Below are 25,255 nucleotides of genomic sequence, written 5' to 3'. Positions count from 1 at the left end.
CTGTAAAATGGAAGAGGAGATAGAGGGAGCCAAGATCTCCCTGGAAACTCCTTCTGATTCCATGATTCTTAGTGGTCTCCTTAAGGACTCAGGAGACAGACCAAGAAGGGCTCTGACATTCTCCAGCCCCTGTGTGTCAGCGGTGGCTGTCCTTTCTACAGGGAGGGGCTGCCAGCTGGTCCCCTGTGAGTTGGGCCACCGTGGTCTGCTCCCTGCACTTTCTTCCTCACCTCGGCCTAGAAGTTCTCCTTCCAGCAGCCCCGTAACAGACGATGTGCTGGCACTGCTACTGGCCAGGTGAGGCCAGGTGGGACAGAATGTGGGGCAAGGGCCAAGTCTTAAAGAGAACCGGGCAATGATGTTGGTATAATCAGGGACCTTCTGTATTCCCTGGGTGCGCCTTGCCTTTCGGGCTCCTTCGGAATTGGACAGGGCGGAGCCTCTGGGCATTTCCCATACTTCCTGGGTCCCCTACACAAGCTGAGTTGGCTCAGAATCTCAAAGCTACTATTTCTATGGCTGATGGTCTTAATGCTTACATTGATAATGGGGGTTTCTAGATAGACTTACAAAGAAAAGTGTGACTCCAAATCCTGGATATTATTTTAGTTGTGTGACCTGGGCCTCAACTTCTCTAAACCTCAGTCTTCTCATTTGAGAAATAGGGCTAACAATAGTCTTTTTCTCAGAGATCGATGTGACATTTAAATGTAGCACACAGGGTCGTATTCAGTACGCTGATGGTCATCAACTAACCGGCTCCTTCTGCTTTCCCTGGGTGGAGACCACTCACAGCACCCTGAAGTCTTCCTTCATAAGAAAAATTGCAGTTGTAGTTACTAATTATTCGAGGGTCTTTTTCTGTACTATCTCTCCTACTAAGTGTTGCTCACTGCTCTGGTCCTGTGTCTAGCACAGCGCCTGGCCAATCAAAGATGCTCATTGCATATCTGCTGAGAGAACAAATGAATCTTCATTTCTAATTCATAGATGAGCACTGTCACTTACAGGGACTAAGCATTAGCCAGTCACAGATCAATAAGAGTGGGGAGCGAAGGATCCTTAGAGATAATCGAATCAGACAGATGGAGACGCTACAGCCTGGACAGAGAATGCTGAGCACTTGGCTGAGGTCACTCAGCATGTGAGTGGGGAAGGCCTTTTCACTTACCTCCACCTCTCTCTGCCGAGCCTGGCTCAGGGAAGAGTATTGCTTCCTGGTCGGGTTGGTCATTCACTTAGGAGGCCGGCCAATCATCCCCAGAACACAACCAGGCTGGCGGCTAGACTCTGAGTGGCCCTTCAGGGGACAGGGGACATAAACCTCATAAATTGGGCCCCTCCCCCAACTCCCACAAACACCCCCCCCCACATGCACATGCACACTTGGGGATACACACCACTGCCAGTGAGTTGGCAGGTATCTGTAACTGTGCAACTAGAAGGGTCCTCAGGAATTCCCTGAAGTCTCTAAGAATCATTGGTCCCATTCTATGGATGGAAACATAGATTTTTTAAAAGATTTTATTTATTTATTCATGATAGACACAGAGAGAGGCAGAGACATAGGCAGAGAGAGAAGCAGGCTCTCCATGGGGAACCCGATGACTAGCCCAAGGCTAAGAGAGAAGCAGGCCCCCCATGGGGAACTCATGGGCAACTCCATGGGGAACTCATGGGCAACCCCATGGGGAACTCAGACTTGCTCCTGGGTCTCCAGGATCATGCGCTGGGCCAAAGGCAGGCACCAAACCACTGAGCCACCCAGGTGTTCCAGAACCATAGATTTTGAATTACTTGCCTCAAGTCACCAGTTTGTAATGGTGTCCTGGGTCGTTGTACAGCCAACAGGGAGCCATTGCTGAGCATGAGATTTAAACATGTAAAGGGGAGTGCTCATTGACCGGGCTGTCACCAGGTTAGACCATTTCACAAGGACCTTCTACTCTGCATAACTGCTCTGCAGGCCAGCCCAGTAGTGCCTCTTGGCTGCTGCTGGTGCCGTTTTCCGTGTGAAGATAAGAGACACTCAGAAAGGCTAAGCCACTTCCTCTCCATCCCACAGCTTCTGTCCTCTCGGCACTCAGTTCACTACACCTAATGAGTGTGTTCCATGTATCAGGTCCCCAGAGATTCACGGTTGGGGGAAGCAGACCTATAGATGGATGGATGAATACCTTGAGGTAGGCAGTAAAGTAGAGGCACACTGAGACTGTCATGGGGGCCCAGAGGAGAGATACTCAGCCCAGGCATAGAGTCAGTGAAGGAAGGTTTCTTGGAGGAGCTGTCACAAAACTTCAGTTTTGAAGTCTGAATAAGGCTTAAATAAGGAATGGATAGTAGGAAAGGCACTTCAGAAAATGAAAGTAGCATGTGTCAAGGCAAGGCAGGTGTGTGCAGGAAACCATCACCTGGGTGGAGAATGGTTAGAGATGTGCACTCAAAGGTAGGGTGGGGCCAGGTCATTGAAGGTCTTATGTGACATGCTAAGGCGTATGGCTTTTTTTTTTTTCAATGTAATTTATATATGATTTTTTTAATTCATGGGAAATTATAGAAATAAACAAAAGTTAGAAGAGTGTAAAAAATCACTCAGCTTCAACAATTGTGTTTCCTCCACTAATTCTTCCCTCATCAGATTATTTTGAAGCAAATCCCAGATATACACTTGCATCTGAAAATATCTTCATATGTCTGTATATAAAACATAGGACTTCAGAAAATCATAGTAGGAGCATGGCCTTTATTTTGTAAATATTGGAGGACCGTGTTGAGGGAGGTTAAGTTGAAGGGTGACTTGGCTACTGTGTGTGGCTGTGGGGAGGAGCAGAAATTTAAGGAAGGGAATTGGAGTACAAGGTTATTTTGTTGTCTCCCCTTGGGCAAGTGCATGCCTGATATTTCCACTGATTAGCAAACTGTCTCCGAAAATTCATCTCCTCCTGAAAGAGGCGATTGCCTTAAACATTTCCCAGTGTGGAGCTTGTGGAAGAGAGAAATCCCCGTCCCCCCCCTTCCCCCCCGCCCTGCCTTCTCTCAGTCCTGAGTCTTTTCCCATTCCTGAGACTGGAGTGGCCCCTGCGAGGCACCTGTCCATTCCCTTGCTGGGGGCAGGGAGCCCATAGTGGAGAAGTCTCCATTTTCTAGGTCCTGTTTGGCTCCAGTGCTCAAGCGGTTGGCCTCCGTGCAAGCTGAGCAGGACTGTACATGCCAGCTGTGGGGTAATGTTAGTGTGCGTGTGCTCACGCGCCCCAGGTCAGAGCTGCTGTCTGTACCTGCAGCATCCCCTTTCCTCTGGATCCTCTCAGCAAATGCAAGACTGCACGGCACAAAATGCATCATTTTGGATGCCCAGGAGCTTAGCCTTGGGAAGCGGCAGAGCTTGATACCAGCATTGCGTCAGGGTTTGGGCACATGAGCTCTGGAGCCAGGGTGCTCCAGCTATGTCCATGGCCTTGGACACATCACTTCACCTCTCTGAGGGTGCAGGGTGTGTAATGCTATCTACCTCGCAGAACTGTGTGTGGATGCATATAAAGTTGTTAGCATAGTAGCCAGCACATATTAAAAGCTCACTAAACATTAGCTACTATGACAGATTTGGGGGCTCCTGAAGTCTTGGGAATTGAATCGAGAGAATCATAGCATCTTGGAAAATTCAAGTCCAAGAAATCTCCAACTCTTGGAAATATATAATTAGAAGAACCCTATTAGATCCCTAGTGTGTCTCTACCCTGTAAAGATTCCTTATACAGTGTCCCTGACTGTGCTTTTTTCCATCTTGCAAACATTCAAGAACATCAAGTTATAAGTTCTAATCAAATGAACACACCAGCGTCCAACCTGCGACCGGAGCAAAAGCAGATACCCCCAGCTCCCCAAGAGCCCTCCTGATGCTCCTGGCCCGTCACCCTCCCGCCCCTTCACACACACACAAACATAGTGATTACCCAGGCAGCTGGGGTGTTGTCAAATACTTTCTTGTTGGGTTGTGTACCAGATTCCTCAGCCCCATCTTGATCTACAGCCCTAAAATGTGGGATCCAGGTGTGGGGCCCGGGAATCTGTATTTTTACAAGCTCCATTGGAACTCCAAGTGAGGACCAGCTGGGTTTGGAAACCACTAAACGAGTGTTTCCGAGCTCCAATTCTGGAGAGGCCATTTTTCCAAACCACATACCATCTTACTGGCCACTGACCTGGGACAAGGCACTTGGGCTTCCTGCCTCTCAGTTTTTTTCATTTGTAAAATGGGGATAAAATGACAGTACCTACATCCTTGGGTTGTTGAAAGACTCTGACAGCCACAGGCAAGTGATTGCTAAGTGATGAAGCTACAATCAGCATGACTATTACTGAGAAGAGCCTATCTGTGATATAGCCAAAGGAATGTTGGACTTGGTAGCTGAAGACCTGTGTTTGAGTTCTGATTGGGCCATTTGCTGGCAGTATGAACTTGGCCAAATCTTCTGACCCTCCCCTCTCTGTGTCTCAACTTCCCTATCTATAAAATGGAGATACTCTTTGGTTGCCTTTGAGGAGATCAAACTAGAAAGTGGACAAGAAAACTGCTCTGAGGATAGAAAAAAGTGCTGCATGAAGTAAACCCCAGTGAATGGGGACTCAGCTGAGCCTGGGAACCCAGTGGAGAGCGGGCTTGCCTTGCCCTTGCGGTTCTGTGGGGGTGGGGAGAGGGAGCTGCTGAGTGTTCAGTGTTCCACAGTCCTGGTATGCTCTGGCACAGCTCCCGTGCTTCTTGGTTTCTGAGAACTATCTCCTTCCTGGTCCTGGGGCAGGAAGAGTCCAAGATCCCAGAAGCAATGAAATCCTATGCAATGTGCTGTAGTCAGAATGCTTTTATTATTTCAGTGTCTTCCCTTTTATTAAAGGTTCTTTGAAGTCCTTTATTAGCATTTTCAGAAAACTTTTTAATGAAGTGTAATATGCATGGAGAAATGCACAAATCATAAGCTCAATGAACTTTCCAGAAACTAACCAGCTCCCAGATGAAGAAACAGAATATTTCCACCATTACAGAAACCTCCTTTGTGCCGCTGCCAGTCACTAACCCCCCGCAAGGGCAACTTTGTCTTACTCTAATCCACAGATAAGTTTGCTTGTTTTTAAACTTTATATAGTCGGAAGAGTACAGTATGCACTCTTTTGCACATGGCTGATTTTGCGTGGGATTCATCTGTACTGTTGCCTAGAACAATACTTCATTTCCCTTGCTATATAGTATTCCCTTGGAGGAATATCCTCATTCTGCTCTTGATGGACATTCTGGGTGTTTCCACTGTGGGGCTACTACAATAGTGCCTCTTTGAACATTCCCTGTTAGTCCTTGGTGAGTCCACGTGCACATTTTTGCTGTGTCCCCTAAGAGCAGGACTGCTGTGTCATGAGATGTACATACGTGCATGGAACCCTTTTAATTTTCCGGTTCAGCTCCATTTACTGCAAGTAGAATATGGTTCACAGGGCTAAGCATCTATCTGGGAGATAGACAGACCTGACCACAGCAAGATAAACAATTGCCTCCGGGGTCTGAGATGCCGATGCATAGAGCGATCTGCAGATTCAGAGACTCTCAGGTGCAAGTCAGACATGGGAATCAGACCTGTCACTTTTCCTTTCCTGTCTGCTCTTCTAAATGACTCCAGAGATAACCGAGGGTCTGCCCTACCTGAGGGGCTGCATCTGCACCCCACCCCCCTCTCCCCACAGTGGCCAGCAGACCACCTGTAGGGGACACTGTGCGCTTCAGCGCACTGCAGCCCTGCTAAATCAGACTGCTTGAGATGAGGCTGTGATTTTTAACGCACTGACTTTCGGGAAGCACTTCTATGAGCCTGCGGTCTTCTCCTCCCTTCCCCACCCCTCTCCACCAGAGCCTAGGAGAGGGTCACGGATGGGATATCCATTTTGAAAGGAGGCATGAGAGGATCCTAAAGGAAGAGATGCCCTTGTTTAGCAGATCCCAAACACCGGTCCCACCAAAATCACCCTGGGAACTTGTTAAACATCTATTCCTGAGCCCCACCCCTAATGATTTTGTTTAGCAGAGATCTGGGGTGGGGCTGGCAATGAGTGTTTTTAACCCCCACCCGCACCCTCTTAGGGGATTCCCAATGGTGGGAACTACTGGTTCAATTCAAGGGCCAGCCCTGTCTGGTGATAACGCAGTGGGCCCAGTGGCTCCACTCTGTGTGTGCCACGGTGGAGTGGAGCTCAGAGCTACTGTGGGAAACAGGAAATCAGTATGGACTGAGCTCAGGGGGCTTGAGTGTATGGAACTCCAGGGCTTGGCCTGGAGCCAACCAGCAGAGGCTGCTTGGCATCTCATTAGTATGCACCTTGAGGCTCACAATCACCCCTAACCCTTTCGTGTCACCAGCCCTCCACAGGTTCAGCCAGTTTCGTGGCGCTGACAGGGGCTTCAGAAAGGATCTGCCTGTGGCACCCCACTGCTGGAGTGCCGCTCCCTGCCTGCCCAGGCTTGCCTGCCACCTGCTTTGTCCTGGGCAGTTGTGCGCAGAGGGGTACGGCCTCGGCCGGACAGGCAGCATGGCGAGGCGAGGCGAGGCCAGGCCAGGCCAGGCCAGGCCAGGGGGAATGGGCTGAGAGGGAAGGCTGGACACAGAGCCTTTGCTGACAATCTGCGTTTGCTGGGCAAACGATCCCTCTCCTCTTGAGTGCTATTTCCAACCCCTTCTCCAGGGAAGGGGGAGGCAGGGGATCCCATCACACACCGGTGATCCGAATTTTAATCCTGCTGTGGCCACATGCTGGCCGTGTGCATTGTTAGTTGGGTAACCTCTCTGAGTCTCATTTATCTGGTCTACAAAATGAGGATAATTACAGAGTTGCTGTGAGCGAGTTTAAAGCTACAATGCATGCCAAGTGCTTACTACTGGGCCTCACCACATAGTAAATGTTCAATAAATGTCAGCGGCGACAGTGTCTGTATCTCTGTACACATTTCACATTCCCTAAACATCACCATCCTGGGGGTATCATTGGACAACAGCTCAGTGGAGGGCCAGCTCCATGAAGGCAGGAGAGCGAGAGCAGGGACCAGGCCCCGTTCCCAGATGGACAAGGGAAGTCCCATAAAATGAGGGGGTTCTGCTCAGCCCCCACTGGGCCCCCCGCTTGGCCCTCTGATGGGTTACCGAGGACCCTTGACACCAAAGGAGTGGGGCCCACCTTCAACACCGTGTCTGCAAGTGAGGGCTCCTGTGTGGGGCAATTGGAGGATGGTTTTAGACACTTCGTTTTAACTGAGCCTCACGACAGCCTGATGATTATCTTCTCTGATTTATGTATGAAGAGACTGAAACTCAGGTTCAGTAGTTTACACTACATCATACGGCCAGCAATGGTCATAAACCTAGGCGGCACTCCGAACAGCTGCCTTAGGCCCAAGCCTGAGCAGGTGGCCATCATGTTCTGTGGCCCTAACAGTGGCCTCCCCACCTCCCAGGGTGCTTGAGTTAGAGGTAGACCTGACTAGGAGTGGCCTTGGGTGGCTGATGGTGGCATGCACGAGGAACAATGAGAAGCTTCCATCCCAGCAGCGTCTCAGAGCCAGCTAGGAGGAACGGGGTCCACTTTATTGGTGGCTCCAGGGCCCGCTAGATCCTGGGAAGGCAGCTTGTCATGTCCTGGATAGAGACGGGAACTACGCCGAATGGACTCATTATACAGATCACAGAGGATGGGGCGTGGAGAGGCCACCCCGGCATGCCAGTGTCGGAATGAAAAAGATCAGGAAATTCATGTTGTTGGGGTGCACCCACGACATTCTCTACCTTCTGTTTTCACTGGCAGCTCACATCCACCTGACTCCCTCCCTCAGAATGACGTTACATTGATTAGCTCTCTGCACCCACTACAGGGGAAAGGGTGACAGGAAAAGAATATGGAATAGAAATTCTTTTTCTTTTGAGAGAGAGAGTGTGTATGTGTGTATGTGTGTGTGCGTGTGTGCATGAGTGGGGGGAGGTACAGAGGCAGAGAGAGAGAGAGAGAGAGAGAGAGAATCTTAAGCAGGCTCCACACCCAGCCCGGTGCCTGAAGTAAGGCTTGATCTCATGATCCTGAGATCATGACCTGAGTCGAAATCAACAAGTTGGATGCTTAACCAACTGAGCCAGTGGCACCCTGGAATACATAATTATTCTTATTATTTTGATGTCATTCAACCTGCCTGCTTGAGCTTTGCTACAGATCATTGCAAGGAAAGAAGGGATGTCACGAAGACCCATGGTGCATTCGCGAGCGCACGTGTGTGTGTGTGTGTGTGTGTGTGTGTGTAGAAGGGTACTTTGGCAAGGAGCTCCTGGGACATAGGCAGGGATCAGTACACATACATGGTTCCATTTTATCCCCATGTACTTTCTTTTTAACACCTAGTATAACTGTAGTAACATTACTGTATTTTTACAATAGTAATGACTAATAATAGTAATAACATTAGCTATTTCCTGTGTACCTGGCACTGTGCTAAATATTTTCCATGCAGAAGCTCATTAAATCCTCCATGAGGTAAGAACTGATATCTCCATGTCACAAATGGAGAAACTGAGCCAGGGAGAGACAAGCAGAGGCAGGATGAAGGCCAGGTCTGACCTTGAGGCCTAGCTCCTACCCCCTGCAGTCTCCTCCTGGCTGGTGACCTTAAGGATGGCTTTGTGGGTTCCAAGGAGCCTTCAGGTGGGGAGAAAAGCCAGGCTGGGGGCAGCTGCTTGGTCAGTGCAAAGAGCCCAGGACAGGGAGACTAGGTTCTGGTTCTAGTTGCGCCACCACTGTCGTACGTGATTTAATACGATGCCTTCCCTTGTCTGGGCATAGTCTTCCCATCTTTCTAAACAGATTAGACTTCTAGTAGTCTTCCAACTGTGCCCTCATGAGGCCTGGGAATGTCACAGAGACGCCTCAGAAGGTGGAGGTGGCAACAAATGGGAGTTAAGGCTCTGTACCCCCAACTTGCATCTACCACAGCACCAGCTCTGTTTAATTCACCTATGATAATGATTATAGTTTAAAAATCACAACAGTAAAAATCACACCAGGTAGCATTTATTTCGTGATGGCTGAGTGCTGTGCACCATGTTAAGCATTTAATATGAACCATCGAATCAAACCTTCTGAACAACTGTCTGAGGTGAGTTTACTTACTATCTCCCTCTTAAAGATGAGGAAAAACAGAGGCACAGAACTCAAGTTTGTTACTCAAGGTCACCCAGTGTGGAAGTTGGTGTCTACATGTCTGAAAACTCACCCTTTTGCAAAGGATTCCACTGGATTCAGAGTGACAAGAGGCACAGACAGGAAGCACCCCACTAGACAAGGCTATGTAGCAGGGACATTCCGGCCTCTGCAATTTGTGCTACTCACTGAAAGATGCTCTAGGAAACAAACCGAGGGTGCTGGAAGGGAGGTGGGGGTGGGGTGGGGTAATTTGGTGATAGGTTTTAAGGAGGGCATATAATGTGATGTGCGCTGGTTGTTATATACAAGTGATAAATTATTGAACACTACATCTGAAACTTAGTATATACTATATGTTGGCAGACTGAATTTAAATGTAAAAAAAGAAGCTTTTCATTCCTCTGGGGGAGTCTATCCCCCATGACTTCAGAATACAAACTTCCTCCCTCCCAGAGAGCCACCCCAAACCCAGACCTTCAGGACAGCTCTTCTCCCCTCTCCTTATCCCTCCTCTTGTACAGGGACCTCCTGTCGCCTTTCCAGTCAGGAGGAGAAAATTGAGATTTCCCATGGGCCTTCGTACAAGGCTGAGTTCACACTTGTGTCCCAATCTGTCCCAGGGCACAAATGTAGAACCTGGAGGAGATGCTCTGTTGCCCTGCTTGTCTCTCAAGCTTCTAATTGATAAATATTGTTCTCTGTCCTGTTGAGCTGGAGCTGGTTTTCATCTTACAAACCACTCTGGCCCAGGAACCCCACAGGAAATGGGGTGGGACCCCTTCCCTCCTGTCTCTTCCTCCAAGCCTGCAGATCTTGGGGTGCCTCTGGTTTAGGGAGTTTTCAGCTCCAACCGCAAAGTGCATGGATCCACGTAGGCAATCCCAAGAGGAAGAGACCTCTTGCTCCCTCTGGGCCTCACTAAGTGTCAAGGTCTGCAAACCTAGAATGCCCACAGCCAAACTGTCCTCACAAATGTAGATAGAGATGTGGGTGTGAATGGGTGTCTCTTCCATTCGAAAATTGACCTTGGTGATAAACAGTAGCTGAAAGAGCCTCAGTGTCTGGGAAGCGCTCTCAAGACTTTGGAGAGTGCTTGCTCCCTCTGGTCTATCTGCATGACCTCCTTGTTCCTGTTGTGGAGCCTCTGCACTGCCTGTGTTTTTCTGCCTGGAACTTTCTCAAGAAGTCTTTGTGGCCCTCTCCCTGCTCAAATGTCACCCTGTCATGTAAGGCTCCCCTGACCACGCTGATTTACCATCTTTTTTTCTGCTGATTAGAATAGACTTACCACAAGAGTAAGAGCCTCATCTGTCTTGTTTCCTGTTCTAGAATGCCCTCAGTGCTCAGGAAATAAGTGCTGAATGAATAAATGAATGAATGACTTTGGCAGAGGAGGCCCAATAACAAAACATTTTCTCATCCTTCCCCACTTTGTCCCTTTTTGTCCCCAAAATTCAGGTGCCTGGAAGCCCTCTGTTTCCTTCAAATATTCATCTCACCAGGGTCATATTAATACTTTCAAGGTTCCTAGGCATTATTGGCCCTTTATCCATGAAGAAATATTAGAAGTTATATTTTATGGTGATGTCGATATAAAGATATATATATATTTTAAAGATTTTATTTATTTATTCATAGAGATACAGAGAGAGCGAGGCAGAGACACAGGCAGGGGGAGAAGCAGGCTCCATGCAGGGAGCCCGACATGGGACTCGATCCAGGGTCTCCAGGATCATGCCCTGGGCTGCAGGCGGCGCTAAACCGCTGCACCACCGCTGGGCTGCCCAAGATATATTTTTATATATGAAAACATTTTCTTCAACCTAAAAGACTGTTTTCTTTCTTCTGAATTTAATAGAAATTAAAATATTTTCATGGGTCTCTAGAAGTATGATGGGCCATGGTGTGCCCACCATGTCTACCAGATAGGTGGATCTTGCATCCTCCTTTGAATCCCAAGCATCCTTGGTTCTTGGTTCCCATGCCATGCTCTCTAGAGCTGAGCTGGCCAATTCAGTAGCTAGTAATCACATGAGGCTATTTAAATTTAAATTAAATAAAATTACAAACTCAGTTCCTCTGTTGTACCAGCCACATTTTGAGTGCTTGACAGCCACACGTGGCTAGTGGCTCCCCTACAGGACATCTCAGATATATAGAACATTCCCATTATGGTAGAAAGTTCTTTTGGAAAACCTTGTTCTAAATAACTGGCTCCAGCTACACCAGCCCTCTCTTCTTGGAATATGGATTCCAATTCTTGGCTGGCACTTGAATCCACCACCTATTAGATGGATGAATCTGGGCAGAGCCTTCAAATTATCCAAGCCTCAGTTTCTCATTTACAAAATGAGGATCATAATAAGTGTCATAATAATGGTGATGTTGATACAATAATTAACTTGGACTGAATGCATTCTAGTGCTTGGCTATTTGTCATGCATTGACTCATTCAGTCTTCTCAACAACTCTGTGAGATGGTACTTATACCATATCCCTTTTTACTGGGACTAGAGAGGTGACATAACGGCCCAAGGGCACACAGCTGGTGAATGGTAGAGCTGGGACTTGAAACTAGATCTATCTGACTCGAGAGCCCACTTCCCTGACTATTATTAATTCTACTCAGTGCTGCACTTCTCCCTCAAAACCAGGTGAGATAATGCATGCAGATTTTTTAACTTACAGATTATATACAGATATGACACTATACTTTTTGTCATCAGTAATAAAGAAGGGGCCCCCCCAGGCCCAGCTCCTTTTCACTCATGTCCTAGGTGAGGACTTCCTTTGTTAGTCATCTCTGCCTTCTAATTTCAGGTGTGGGCAGGCCTGGCCTTTGACAGCTCCTCTGAGAGCCTCTCAGTCGGCTGGCAGTTCGGGCTGCCATTTACCAAGCCATGTAATAAGGTGTTCCTCTGCGTCTTTTCCTCCCTGCACATTCACCTACCATATTATCTGTCTCCCCTGCAGCCCTGGGAAGTAGGTAGGAGTAGCTATTATTATCTGCAGTTTACAGACAGATAAAGTGAGGCTCGGAAGAGGTTCTGTGGCCTTCCCAACGTCACACGACCCATCAAGGGCTCAAGCCACTGGCTCCTTTCCCACTTGTGTCCAGTTCTTTGACTTGTTTTGTTACAGCAGAACCTGGCAGGGGCTGCCTACATACTAACAAATGACTCAGGGTTCATCCAAGTTTCTGAAAAGTAAATCAAGCCTCTCTCCCCACAGGGAATTCCAGTTGGCTTAATCCAGTAGAGCTGCTGTTCAAGCCTAGTCCACACCAGAGTGGGAGTCTTGAATGGAAAGATCTCCCTTTTAATCTGATATCAGATTACTCTTCTCAGCATGTACTTCTTTTCCAGTCCTGCATCTTCTCAAAAATCTTCAGGGGCTCCCTACTACTAGGAGAAAAAACAACTTCATAGCTAAAGACTTTGGGACTAGCAGGCACCTGGAATGTCAATATTCTTTCACTGATGATTTTAATTCTGGTTCAAAGGCACAATCCCTCCTGCCCCTCCCCACCTTTAAGCTATTGTCACAAAGAGAATATATTTAGGATTTTTTCTTGAGAGGCATGAGAGCCAGCCCCAACACTGATGCCAGAGGCAGACACCATGGAGGGGAGGGGAGTGGGATCAGAAAATACTTACCAAGAAAATACTTGCACTCAAATCTACAGTTAAGTGGATTGGACATTCTCCTATCCAGAAAAATGAATCCAGGGACTTTTTCTTTCACGAAAGTATCTCCAAACTTTAAACAATATCTTATCTCATTGCATTTTCCTACAGCCTAGGAAATCCAGAGCATTTGGGTTTGGGAAGTCTGGCTGTGTGTTTTCAGTTCAGCCACCATCTTTCTGGGTGGCCTTGGGTATGCTGTGCAAATCTCACGTCCCTTATCTGAGAGGTGGGAGTAAAAGGGCAGATGTGCTTCCTCGGAGTATTATGTAGGCTACTACGTAATATCTGGAACTGCCTACAGAAAGGGAAGGTGTTGTGCCATGGGGGAGAATGTCATCACTGGTCTGTACCTGGGTACTTCTGGAAGTGACAGGCAGGAATTTCATTGTCAGAAACAAAGCCTGACAGTTTGAAGAAATCTGGTAAAAGCTTCTTTGGTGGGAGTTTGATTTGGCTTTGAATTAATCTGAGTACATCTGGTTCCCCGTGGAAGGGACAGCATTAGTCAGAACTAAAGTCATTGCACGTGGACCATTACAGATATAGATCATAGTACATTAGATTCATAGCGCATCCAATTGTGTGTCTTAGGACTTTTTTATAACACGACACAGGACATTAGAAGAGCAGAGCCCCAGTCTGTCAGATCTGCAGGGGTTCCTAGAGGCCATCTACCCAGTTTTTAAAATCTGTGCTTCCCAGTGGGGTGAGGGACAAGCCTGAGGGCAAGGCCCTTGCCTTGTACCCCGGCTCCTAATAGTGCAGCTCTGCTTTTCTCTATTTATAATTTCATTAGGAAAAAAAAAAGAGATCTTGCCCTTGAAAGCAATAGAGGGGTTTGAAATCATGAACCCATTCCAGTCCCTTCACCCAACATATCGCACGTCATTTACAGAGGAAGAAAGAGGTTCACAAGGCTTTTGTGGCTGATTTGACCAAGGCCACACAGGGAACAAATGACTTTAGATCCAGGTCTCGCAAGGGCCAGATTAGCTTGCTACAAGGACCCCTGAGCAAGCATCAATGAGCATGCAAGCCTGATCCACAGCCAGAGGAAATCCATTCGCTGCTTTTGAGGACTCTTTCAGGGTCTAGTAGAGATCATAGCCCTGCAGAGGCCAAAGAATCATACCTGTACGAGTTGGAAGGGACTTTACAGCTTTATTCGTCTCCCCCAAGGGCAAATATCCCTCTAGAGTACCATATCCTTCTCAGGTTGCCACCCAGCCTCTGCTTGGACTCCCCAGAGATGGGGAGCTCTGTATTCTGAGGTGACTCATTCCAGAATTGCACTTGAGGTCACTAACCACAAGAATGAGGAAAGATCTCAGTGCACTGCTCCTCCCATTTGTGCTTAGACTTTTTATCAGTGACTTGGATAAAGACATGGGTGCCACAACCACCAAGTTTCTGAATGTTAGAATCGAGATTCTGAGAAGCCAGAGTGGTGAGCTGAAACACTGGCTAAAGTGCATCATGGTCTCATTAAAGCCCTGTAGCATTTAGTTGGAGAAAATCAGCCTGTGAAGAACAGATTGGGGGTGATGTGATAATACATCTGAGAGTTTTCATTCCCTACAAACTCAGCAGTCAAGAGTGTGAGCTGGCTGCTAAAAGTAATAGTAGTTGATAATATTTGTTGAAAACTGTGTCACATACTATACTCAGCATTTATGTATATTAACTAATTTTGTTCTCAAAATGGTATTATGAAGTAGAGAAATGAAAATCAGAGAAGGTAAGCCACTTGCCCAAGGTCACATAGCCAGACACTGAGTGTTGTGAACCACTTTCGGCTGTTTTCCCCATCAATGAGAGGGTCTGGGTGTTCCAAGGAGGCAGATTTGATTCAGGCATATAGCCTAGAAGCGTCTATTCATGAACCCTCACCCTGCACTTGCTCACGCCTGTGCACACACAAGCCCCATAGCTACAAACTTATGCGCTCATATCATACTCATTCTGTCCAGCAGGCACACACAATTAAAGTACCCATACAACTTTTCAAAAATAGACACCTAAGTATGTATGCGTGCCCTCCTGCAAATGTGCACATTCACCCACATGCAGATTTTCTTCTAAGTCTGGGGAGCCAAGAACGGGAGGCCCCACCCCAGACAAGCGCCTGCTCGCAGCTTACCAGAACAGCCTGTGGCTGGGCCAGCAAGCTTAGACTCGACCAGAGACCAGCGGCTTCCTGCTCTGCTGGGGCACAGCCTGGACCTTCTCCAGAGGACTCAGTGGACCCCACCCTCACTCTGACCTCAGGCTTTGATTCTGTTTTGGCTTTAAAAACTAATGATAACTAATATTTATTGAGTGCTTTTCTATTGGCCAAGAGCTGTGCTAAGTACATGAATGGGCATGATCTTATTTAGTCTGTATAAAATCCCAGGAAAACAGGACTCTTCATAGCCCCATCTTACAGATGAGAAAACAGAGGTCTGAGGAGGTTAGCTTACCCAAGGTGATATAGTGAGCAAGTGGTGACTTTGGACTTAAACCCAAGTGGTCGGATTTACAAGTAATTGTGGCTTCTCCTTCTGGCAGTAGGGTCGGGAGGAAAGAACCTGGCTCTGATTCTTACCCTGAGACTTTGGGCAAGTCCCTTTCTTTTGGGGGGACTTCATTTTCCAGCTTCAGAAAGGAAGGGATAATCACTAAAGGTTCTTTCAGTTTTCATTCTCTCATTGCTTTTCCTAAGTCCAAATCCTTCCATTTTTCAACTGTTGAATAGGTTATGTGCCAAGCACTGGGAATTTATGTATGAATAAGATACACAAAGCTCCTATCTTCATGGAGCCCAGTGTCTAGCGTAGAAGACAGTCACTAAACAAATTAGAAAGAACATAACTGAGTGGGGCTAAAAGTCATGACAAAAATGGGGCGGTATGATAGAGAAGGGTGCTAGGAAGGAGGCTACATCAAATTGGGGGTTAGGATATGACATTTGAGCTGAGCCAGGAAGAGGGATAACAAGGAGTTAGTGTTGTGAAAATCTTAAGGGAAACAGCAAGTGCAAAGGCCCTGAGGCAGGCTCTAGTTTGGCATGTTTGTGGAGGAGAAAGGAGGCCCATGTGGCTGCAGCTTGGTGAACAATGGGGAGAGTGCTGGGAGGTAACATTGGAGAAGCAGGCAGGGCCCACATGGAATGGGGTCTTGTAGGCCTTGGTAAGGGGTTTAGATTTTAATCTGAATGCTATGAAAGCCACTGGAAAATTTTAAGAAGTAATTTGAATTGGTTTATGATTTCACAAGATGTTTCAAAATAGTGGTCCTAGGTGCTGTGGGCTGGGAGGACAGCCCAGGGAGCCCACCATGCCTCTGCACCTTGCAAACCTGTTCACTTGCCCAGGCATAGTGCCAGGAAACAAATGTCCAGACACAGGCTGGTCTGTGGGTCCTACACCTTGAAAACAACTCTGGTCACCAAACCCTCATTCAAAGGTGCATCCTCTTTGCATCTTATCCCCTTCTAGGGAGATCCTGCCCCTGGTCCCTTCCCTAAGCTCATCTCTACAAGATGCCTGTGCAGCTGCTGAGTGCTGTGTCTTGTTGGGGCCTGCCCTACACGGGTGCTGACCTGGTGAACAGGAAGCTTTCCGCAAAGCAGGGCAGGCTGAGCAGGGAGGCTGCATGAATGCTAGGCTCCCTGGACTGCCTAGTGAGAAGAGTTGGGACTGGGGTAAGAACTCGTTTTTCCTTGGGGCTTCAACTTCCAAAGCAATGCCATCCTGTAGGGCTGGGGTCCACATGACTCAGGGGTCCACTCCCTCTTACAGGAGACTGTGTCAGGGATGGGTGAGTGGAATGGGGTGAACATGGCTTCTGCCTGAGGCGTGCTTCACTGTGGGCCGCAGCGGTAAGCAAGGAGTAAGAGTAGAGGAGTAGGAAGGATGGGGAGTAGATACCCCAAGTGTAAAATCTGCCTCTATCCCTGCTCCCTCTTCTCTAAGGTGCTGGACCTGGGGTGCCACCAATAGGATTTCAAGAGAAGGATAGTGGGGAGGCTGGAAGGATGGGGCATATTCAAATTCTTTTCTGTCACAGGCTTGCAGATCCCAAGATAGGCAGGCTTTTCCATTCCTGCCTCCATCCTGCCTCCCATGTTGGGATGCTCCCTACCAGGTCTTAAAGAAGCTGCATTTAGCTCCCTCAGGACTCTGGAAAGCAAGCCTCTCTTTTTCCCTCTTGCCCCAGGAGTTTAACTCTTTTTCGCCTTTGAAGAGCAAGGCAACTGGAAAAACAAGTCTTGCCTGTTTCATCCAGGAATGCTCCGCACATCTGGCTGGCAGCCACGAAGCTCCTTGGAGTCAAGACTCTCACGGGCAGGCCAGGCACTAGCCTGGTGTATGCAGCCTCACATTCTGCTTCTGGAAGGCTTAGTTTGGCAGCCAAACTCTGCCCTCCCTTACTCCCCTTCTACCTTCTCCCTGATGAGTCTGGCTGGACTTTTAACCCAGGTTGGAGTTCAGGGATGAGCCATGTGGGAAATGACCCAGGAAGGAATTGGAGCCGCAGCAGGTCTTAGGGGGTGAAGCACTCATTTGTAGTTAGTTGAACAATTCCCAGAGACTAGTTATTTCCTGGCCACCCACTATGTGGAATGGGGCAAGACTCATCACCCCTCTGGGGCTCTATTTCTCCATCTATGCTTGAGGAGCGGGGTCAGAACTCCATGTCTCAAAGGTCCATTGTAGCTCTGACATTCCAGGAGATTCGAAGTTACAGGATGAGTCAGAATTAGGCCCTATCCAAAGGGGCTTGCAGTGGGATGAGTGCAGATAAGCCTGGGAGAGGGGAAGCAGCCCTGGCCTATGATGCAAGGAGCCCCAGGTCTAATTCTTGCTTTGATGCTATCTAGCTGTAGGGCCCTCGATGGGTCCCTTCCCTTTATGAAACTGAGTTTCCTATTAGTAATAATAGCCAAGATCGAGTTAAAACTTCTTTTTTTAAAATAATAAATTTATTTTTTATTGGTGTTCTTAGGGTTAGGGTTGAGTTAAAACTTCTATGTCCCAGGTACCCTGCTGCATTATTTACCTTTGTTATTTCACTTCATTTTCACAACCATCCAAGGAAGTAGATAATATCTTTATCCCCATTCCATAGAAGAGGAAGTTGAGGCTTACACAGGTTAAATAACCTGCCCAGAGAATCACCCAACTAGTAGGTGCTGGAGCCATAGCTGATGGCCAAGTAGTCTGATGCCAGGCCTATGGTCTTGGTCGCTTGGCTTTTCTGTAGTCCCTGCATGTGCAGACACAGCCTCACTTGGCTGGACCTCAGCCTTCATGGAGCAGTCTTAGAGGAAGTACGTAGAGCCAGGTTGTTAAGCTTGGGACCTGGGTGAAACTACTTCAACACCATGGGGGAGCCGTGATGATTTTTTAGGAAAAGGAGTCAAGTGGTCAGGGTTGTGTTGTATGTGCCAGGTACCCCTGAGAAAGCATTTAAACTAGTCTGTCTCGTCTTCAAATACAGGGTTTCTCAGCCTCAACACTATTGACATTTGGGGCTGGGTCATTTTTTGTTGTTGGGGGGCTGTCCTGTGAGATGCAGGATGTTTAGCAGTACCCCAGCCTCTCTCCAGTCACTAGATGCCAATAGTACCCCTCCCCCCAAACCAGGATAGCTGAAAATATCTTCAGACTTTGGCAAGGGTCACCAAAGGGGCAAAATCACCCCAGCTAAGAACCACAACAATAGGAGCTATTTCTTTTTTTTTTTTTTTTTTTTTTTTTTAAAAGATGAGCCTATGTCCTGCCGAAACCATGCCCGGCATTGCCAGATCTAGACACGTATTCGGATACGAGTAAGAGTATATCTTTTTTTTTATTATTATTATTTTATTTTTTATAGCCATACAGAGAGAGAGAGAGAGGCAGAGACACAGGCAGAGGGAGAAGCAGGCTCCATGCACTGGGAGCCTGACGTGGGATTCGATCCCGGGTCTCCAGGATCGCGCCCTGGGCCAAAGGCAGGCGCCAAACCGCTGCGCCACCCAGGGATCCCATAGGAGCTATTTCTTTCCTAACTTATACCCTTCCTTTCTTTTTTTTTTTTTTTTTTTTTCCGCCTAGGGCTTCGGGAGCTTATCCATCATGGTTATTGCCTTCCTGGGCTTTGTCATTTTCTTGCTTCATTGTACAACCTGTGAGAAGCCCCAAGAAGGGATTGAAGGGATCGTCTCCTCCTCCGCCTGGCGCTTCACACACTCTCTCTATAATGCAACCATCTATGAAAACTCTGCCCCCAAGACTTACGTGGAGAGCTCCGTGAAAATGGGCATTTACTTGGCTGAGCCGCAGTGGGCAGTGAGATACCGGATTATCTCTGGGGACGTGGCCAATGTGTTTAAAACAGAGGAATATGTGGTGGGTAACTTCTGCTTTCTGAGAATAAGGACAAAGAGCAGCAACACGGCCCTTCTGAACAGGGAGGTACGAGACAGCTACACCCTCATCATCCAAGCCACGGAGAAGACCTTGGAGTTAGAAACTTTGACCCGTGTGGTGGTCCACATCCTGGACCAGAATGACCTGAAACCCCTCTTCTCCCCACCTTCATACCGAGTCACCATCTCTGAGGACATGCCTCTCAAGAGCCCTATCTGCAAGGTGACTGCCACAGATGCTGATCTGGGCCCGAATGCCAAGTTCTATTATGCCTTTAACATGAGGTCGGAGATGTTTGCCATCCATCCCACTAGTGGCGTGGTCACCTTGGCTGGGAAGCTCAATGTCACCTGGCGAGGGAGGTATGAGCTCCAGGTGCTGGCTGTGGACCGCATGAGGAAAATCTCAGAGGGCAACGGCTTTGGTAATCTGGCTGCACTTGTCATCCATGTAGAGCCTGCCCTCAGGAAGCCACCAGCCATCACCTCGGTGGTGGTGGCTTCACCAGACAGCAGTGAGGGCACCACATATGCCACCGTGATGGTGGATGCAAACAGCTCAGGGGCTGAAGTAGACTCACTGGAAGTTGTTGGTGGAGACCCTGGAAAGTACTTCAAAGCCATCAAGTCTTATGCCCGCAGCAGTGAGTTCAGTTTAGTGTCCGTCAAAGACATCAACTGGCTGGAGCACCTTCATGGGTTCAACCTCAGCCTGCAGGCCAGGCGTGGGAGTAGGCCTTCTTCTTATTCCCAGATCAGGGGCTTTCACCTACCTGCTGCCAAACTGGCTTCCCTCAAATTTGAGAAAGCTGTTTACAGAGTGCAGCTTAGTGAGTTTTCCCCTCCTGGGAGCCGTGTGGTGATGGTGAGAGTAAACCGAGCCTTCCCCAACCTGCAGTATGTTCTAAAGCCATCCTCAGAGAGTGCGGGGTTTAGACTTAATGCTCGCACTGGGCTTATGACCACCACGAAGCTCATGGACTTCCATGACCGAGCCCACTACCAGCTACACATCAGAACCTCACCGGGCCTGGCTTCCACCACCGTGGTTATTGATATTGTGGACTGTAACAACCATGCCCCCATCTTTAACAGGTCCTCCTATGATGGTACCTTTGATGAGAACATCCCTCCAGGCACCAGCATTTTGACAGTTACTGCCACAGACCAGGATCATGGAGAGAATGGATATGTCACTTATTCCATCACTCGTCCAAAAGCTGTGCCCTTTTCAATCGACCCTTACCTGGGGATCATCTCCACCTCCAAACCCATGGATTATGAGCTCATGAGAAGAATTTATACCTTCCGGGTACGGGCGTCAGATTGGGGGTCCCCATTTCGCCAGGAAAAAGAAGTGTCTGTATCTCTTAGGCTCAAGAACTTGAATGACAACAAGCCTATGTTTGAGCAAGTCAACTGCACTGGGTCTATCCGTGAAGACTGGCCAGTAGGAAAATCCGTAATGACGGTGTCAGCTATAGATGTGGATGAGCTTCAGAACCTAAAATATGAGTTTGTGTCAGGCAATGAACTAGAGTATTTTGATTTAAATCATTTCTCTGGAGTGATATCCCTCAAACGCTCTTTTATGAATCATACTGCTGGTCAACCCATCACCTATTCCCTGAAAATTACAGCCTCAGATGGGAAACACTATGCCTCACCCACAACTTTGAATATTACTGTAGTAAAAGACCCTCGTTTTGAGGTTCCTATAACATGTGATAAAACAGGAGTATTGACACATTTCACAAAGACCATTCTCCATTCTGTTGGGTTTCAGAACCAGGACTCCAATGATGAGGACTTCATTTCCTTAAGTGCATATCAAATCAATCATCATACTCCCCAGTTTGAGGACCATTTCCCACAGTCCATTGATATCCTTGAGCGTGTTCCTGTCAATACCTCCCTGGCCCACCTGGCAGCCACTGACCCTGATACTGGCTTTAATGGCAAACTGGTCTATGTAATTGCAGATGGCAATGACGAGGGCTGCTTTGACATTGAGCTGGAGACAGGGATGCTTACTGTGGCTGCCCCTTTGGACTATGAAGTCACCAGTTTCTACATCCTCAATGTAACAGTGTATGACCTGGGAACTCCCCAGAAGTCCTCCTGGAAGCTGCTGACGGTGAATGTGAAAGACTGGAATGATAATGCACCAAGATTTCCTCCTGGGGGGTACCAGATAACCATCTCAGAGGACACAGAAGTTGGAACCACAATTGCAGAGTTGAAAGCAAAAGATGCTGATTCAGATGACAATGGGAGGGTCCGCTACACTCTGTTAAGCCCCACAGAGAAGTTCTCCCTCCATCCCCTCACTGGGGAACTGGTTGTCACAGGACACCTGGACCGGGAATCAGAACCACAATATATACTCAAGGTGGAAGCCAGGGATCAGCCCAGGAAGGGCCACCAGCTCTTCACTGTCACTGACCTTATAATCATATTGGAAGATGCCAATGACAACTCTCCTCAATGCATCACAGAACTTAGCAGCCTGAAAGTCCCAGAGGATCTGCCCCCAGGAACTATTCTAACATTTCTGGATGCCTCTGATCCTGACATTGGGCCTGCGGGAGAAGTGCGTTTTGTCCTATTGGATGATGCCCATGGGACCTTCCACGTGGACTTGATGACCGGCGCACTCAGTCTAGAGAGAGAGCTGGATTTTGAGAGGCGGGCTGGATACAATCTGAGCCTGTGGGCTAGTGACAGTGGGAGGCCTCTGGCCCGCAGGACCCTCTGCCACGTGGAAGTGATAGTCCTGGATGTGAATGAGAATCTCCACCCTCCCCGCTTTGCTTCCTTTGTGCACCAGGGCCAAGTGCAGGAAAACAGCCCCTCAGGCACCCAGGTGATGGTGGTGGCTGCCCACGATGATGACAGTGGCTTGGATGGAGAGCTCCAATACTTCCTAAGGGCTGGCACCAGCCTTGCAGCCTTTAGCATCAACCAGGACACAGGTACGGCAAGTGGGATGGATGGGAATGCTAGGTGCTGGGAGAGGATGGGCCTCAGCAGATGAGGGGCCATCCTGAAAGAAGGCAGGTTTCAGGCTAAAAAGAAAGGCAATAGATAGGGACTCTCTATCTTGTCCCTTTTATTTTACTTTAAATTTATCTTTATCATATTGAAGATGTGTGTGTCTGTGTGTCTGTGTCCCATTTAAGTCAAATCACCCATCTCATTGGCATCTGTATATATTTATGTACACACATATATTACATATTATATATTACTATTATATATAACATATTACATGTATATGCTTATAGAAGTAATGCATCATCATTATAATTTTTAATATAATTGAAAAATGAATGTATATTTTTGTGTCCTACCTCCCCAGATCTAATCTTTATTAACAATTTGGTCTATAATTTTGTAAACTTTTCTTCTTTGAATCTTATATATTATGACTGTTTATTCTATTGTGTGAGAAAATAATACAAAAGACACTAAGCTTGCAACACTTTTTTCCCCTTACACACCACCAGGATATCTTATATATCAGTGTATATGAATAATTTCCCTTCTTTTTTTTTTTTTTTTTTAATTTTTTTTTTATTATTATTTATTTATTTATGATAGTCATACAGAGAGAGAGAGAGAGAGGCAGAGACACAGGCAGAGGGAGAAGCAGGCTCCATGCACCGGAAGCCCGATGTGGGATTCGATCCCGGGTCTCCAGGATCGCGCCCTGGGCCAAAGGCAGGCGCCAAACCGCTGCGCCACCCAGGGATCCCTCCCTTCTTTTTTAATGGCTGCATTTTATTCTATCATATAGATGTAATATCCTTGATCATACACTTTTGCTCAAATGCTTAAGTCTCTACAGGAAAAATCCTTAAAAATGCAGTGGCTGGGTCGAAGGACAATGCATATTTTCCTTATGCATTAATAGATAATTCCAAATTGCCCTCCAAAGAGGTGGCACCAACTTATTTATTCCTTTTGAGCTTCATAGAAAATAAGCACAATTCCACAAACACTTGCAAGTACCCTCTGCTTGTGTAGTTTTGGAGACGGGCACCTTGGGGGAGACCTCAGGTGAATAGAGGTGGGGCACTGTCCTCGAGGAGTTTGCAATTTATTTCCAGCGTGAAGGGCAGGGGTGATGTGGTAGAAAGAGCATTAGACTGAGAACCAATGATAGACCCGGCTCTTCTGCCACTTGCTACATGATCTTGATCAAATCACATTCTATGGGCCTTCGTCTCCCCACCTGAAAAGGAGTGAGGTTCCTTCAGCTCTGACACTCTATGGCTGTGAGCCTGGGTCCTGTCCTCTCACACAAGTTCTTGCAGCTCGGTGTGACCCATGAGAACCTACGGTGCAAGCGTGTTTTCCTCACTCTTGGACCTTTGACTTCTAGAACAGTGTTGGCCCGTAGTAAGCAATGGTGGAGTGAGTGAACTAATGAATGACCATAAGACTCTGAAATCATAAAAAAAAAAAAAGACTGAAATCATGAAGATGCTGGAGAGGGGGACAGCAATTTATTTATCAAACCCCTAACCCTTAAATTGGTACCTATAATATCGGAAACTTGAAGGAACTAGGTTAAGGACAATTGCCACAGGCCTATTTTAGCAGAGAAAGTTTCCAAGAGGCTCTACAAAAGGATACGAATTCCCCTAAATTTGACTCAGCAGCTCCCACACCACCTTGGCTGCATCCCCTTTTCTTGTGGAATTCCTATGTCCACAGTACTGCTTCGGAACTATTAGGGAAGATTATTTCTAAAGCTATTTTAGGCTCTAAAATATTTTGGGTTTGGTGATCAACTGTCCTTAGGTATGATTCAGACTCTGGCACCCCTGGATCGAGAATTTGTGTCCTGCTACTGGCTGACGGTACTGGCAGTGGACAGGGGTTCCACACCTCTCTCTTCTGTAACTGAAGTCTACATCGAGGTTACGGATGTCAACGACAACCCACCCCAGATGTCCAGACCCGTGTTTTACCCCTCCGTCCGGGAGGATGCACCTTTGCACACCTCTGTGCTTCAGCTGGATGCCCGGGACCCGGACTCCAGCTCCAAAGGGAAGCTGACCTTCAACATCACCAGTGGGAATAACATGGGATTCTTTGTTATTCACCCTGTTACAGGTAAGGACCTCAGAAATCTGGGTGAATAGGGGGAGCTCTACAACCGTGCTTTTCAAAGTTTGGTCCTGGACCAGCATTATCAGCATCACCTATGAACTTGTTAGAAATTCAAATTCTTTTTAAAAAATTTTATTCATGAGAGACACAGAGAGAGAGGCAGAAATGTAGGCAGATAGAGAAGCAGGCTCCCTGCTGGGAGCCCAATGCAGGACTCGATCCCAGGACCCCAGGATCACGACCTGAGCCAAAGACAGATGCTCAACCACTGAGCCACTCAGATGCCCCAGAAATTCAAATTCTTTTTTTATTTTTTATTTTTTTAATTTATGATAGTCACAGAGAGAGAGAGAGAGGCAGAGACACAGGCGGAGGGAGAAGCAGGCTCCATGCACCGGGAGCCTGATGTGGGATTCGATCCTGGGTCTCCAGGATCGCGCCCTGGGCCAAAGGCAGGCGCCAAACCGCTGCGCCACCCAGGCGCAGAAATTCAAATTCTGAGGCCTCACTTTATACGTTCTGAATCAGAACACAGGTTGGGGCCAGAAATCCATATTTTATTTACAGGGGATTCTTATGTGTGCACAGTTGGAGAACCACTGCTCTACAAAGTCCATGTCTCTGGGAAAATTCTTACTTATGTTGACTTTCTTTCTTTCTTCCAGGCCTAGGGCAGCTAAGCAGGTTGCGTGGTGGTCAAGCTGGGACTACTTTAGACCTGAGTGCTCCTAAATTGACCCTTCCCCTGAGTCATAGCCACACTGAATCTCTTCACCCTCATTCTGAACTGATCTAAAGCCTGCCCACAGAGTGGTGGCAATAGAGAGCCACT

General features: G+C 47.6%; 1 protein-coding gene across 1 annotated transcript in view; it reads left to right on the top strand.

Moving 5' to 3' along the window:
* The window catches only part of FAT2 (FAT atypical cadherin 2), an 81,195-nt gene that overhangs the window by 1,589 nt on the left and 54,351 nt on the right, over positions 1 to 25,255 (top strand). The window contains 2 exon segments of the mRNA XM_041747060.1: positions 18,989 to 22,277; positions 24,112 to 24,426. Of these exon segments, the coding sequence (XP_041602994.1) occupies positions 19,010 to 22,277; positions 24,112 to 24,426 (3,583 nt within the window). The 5' untranslated portion in view covers positions 18,989 to 19,009.

Source organism: Vulpes lagopus, chromosome 3, assembly GCF_018345385.1.
Source record: "Vulpes lagopus strain Blue_001 chromosome 3, ASM1834538v1, whole genome shotgun sequence".
NCBI classification, from domain to species: Eukaryota; Metazoa; Chordata; class Mammalia; order Carnivora; family Canidae; genus Vulpes; species Vulpes lagopus.
This window is presented reverse-complemented; position numbering and strand designations above follow the sequence as displayed.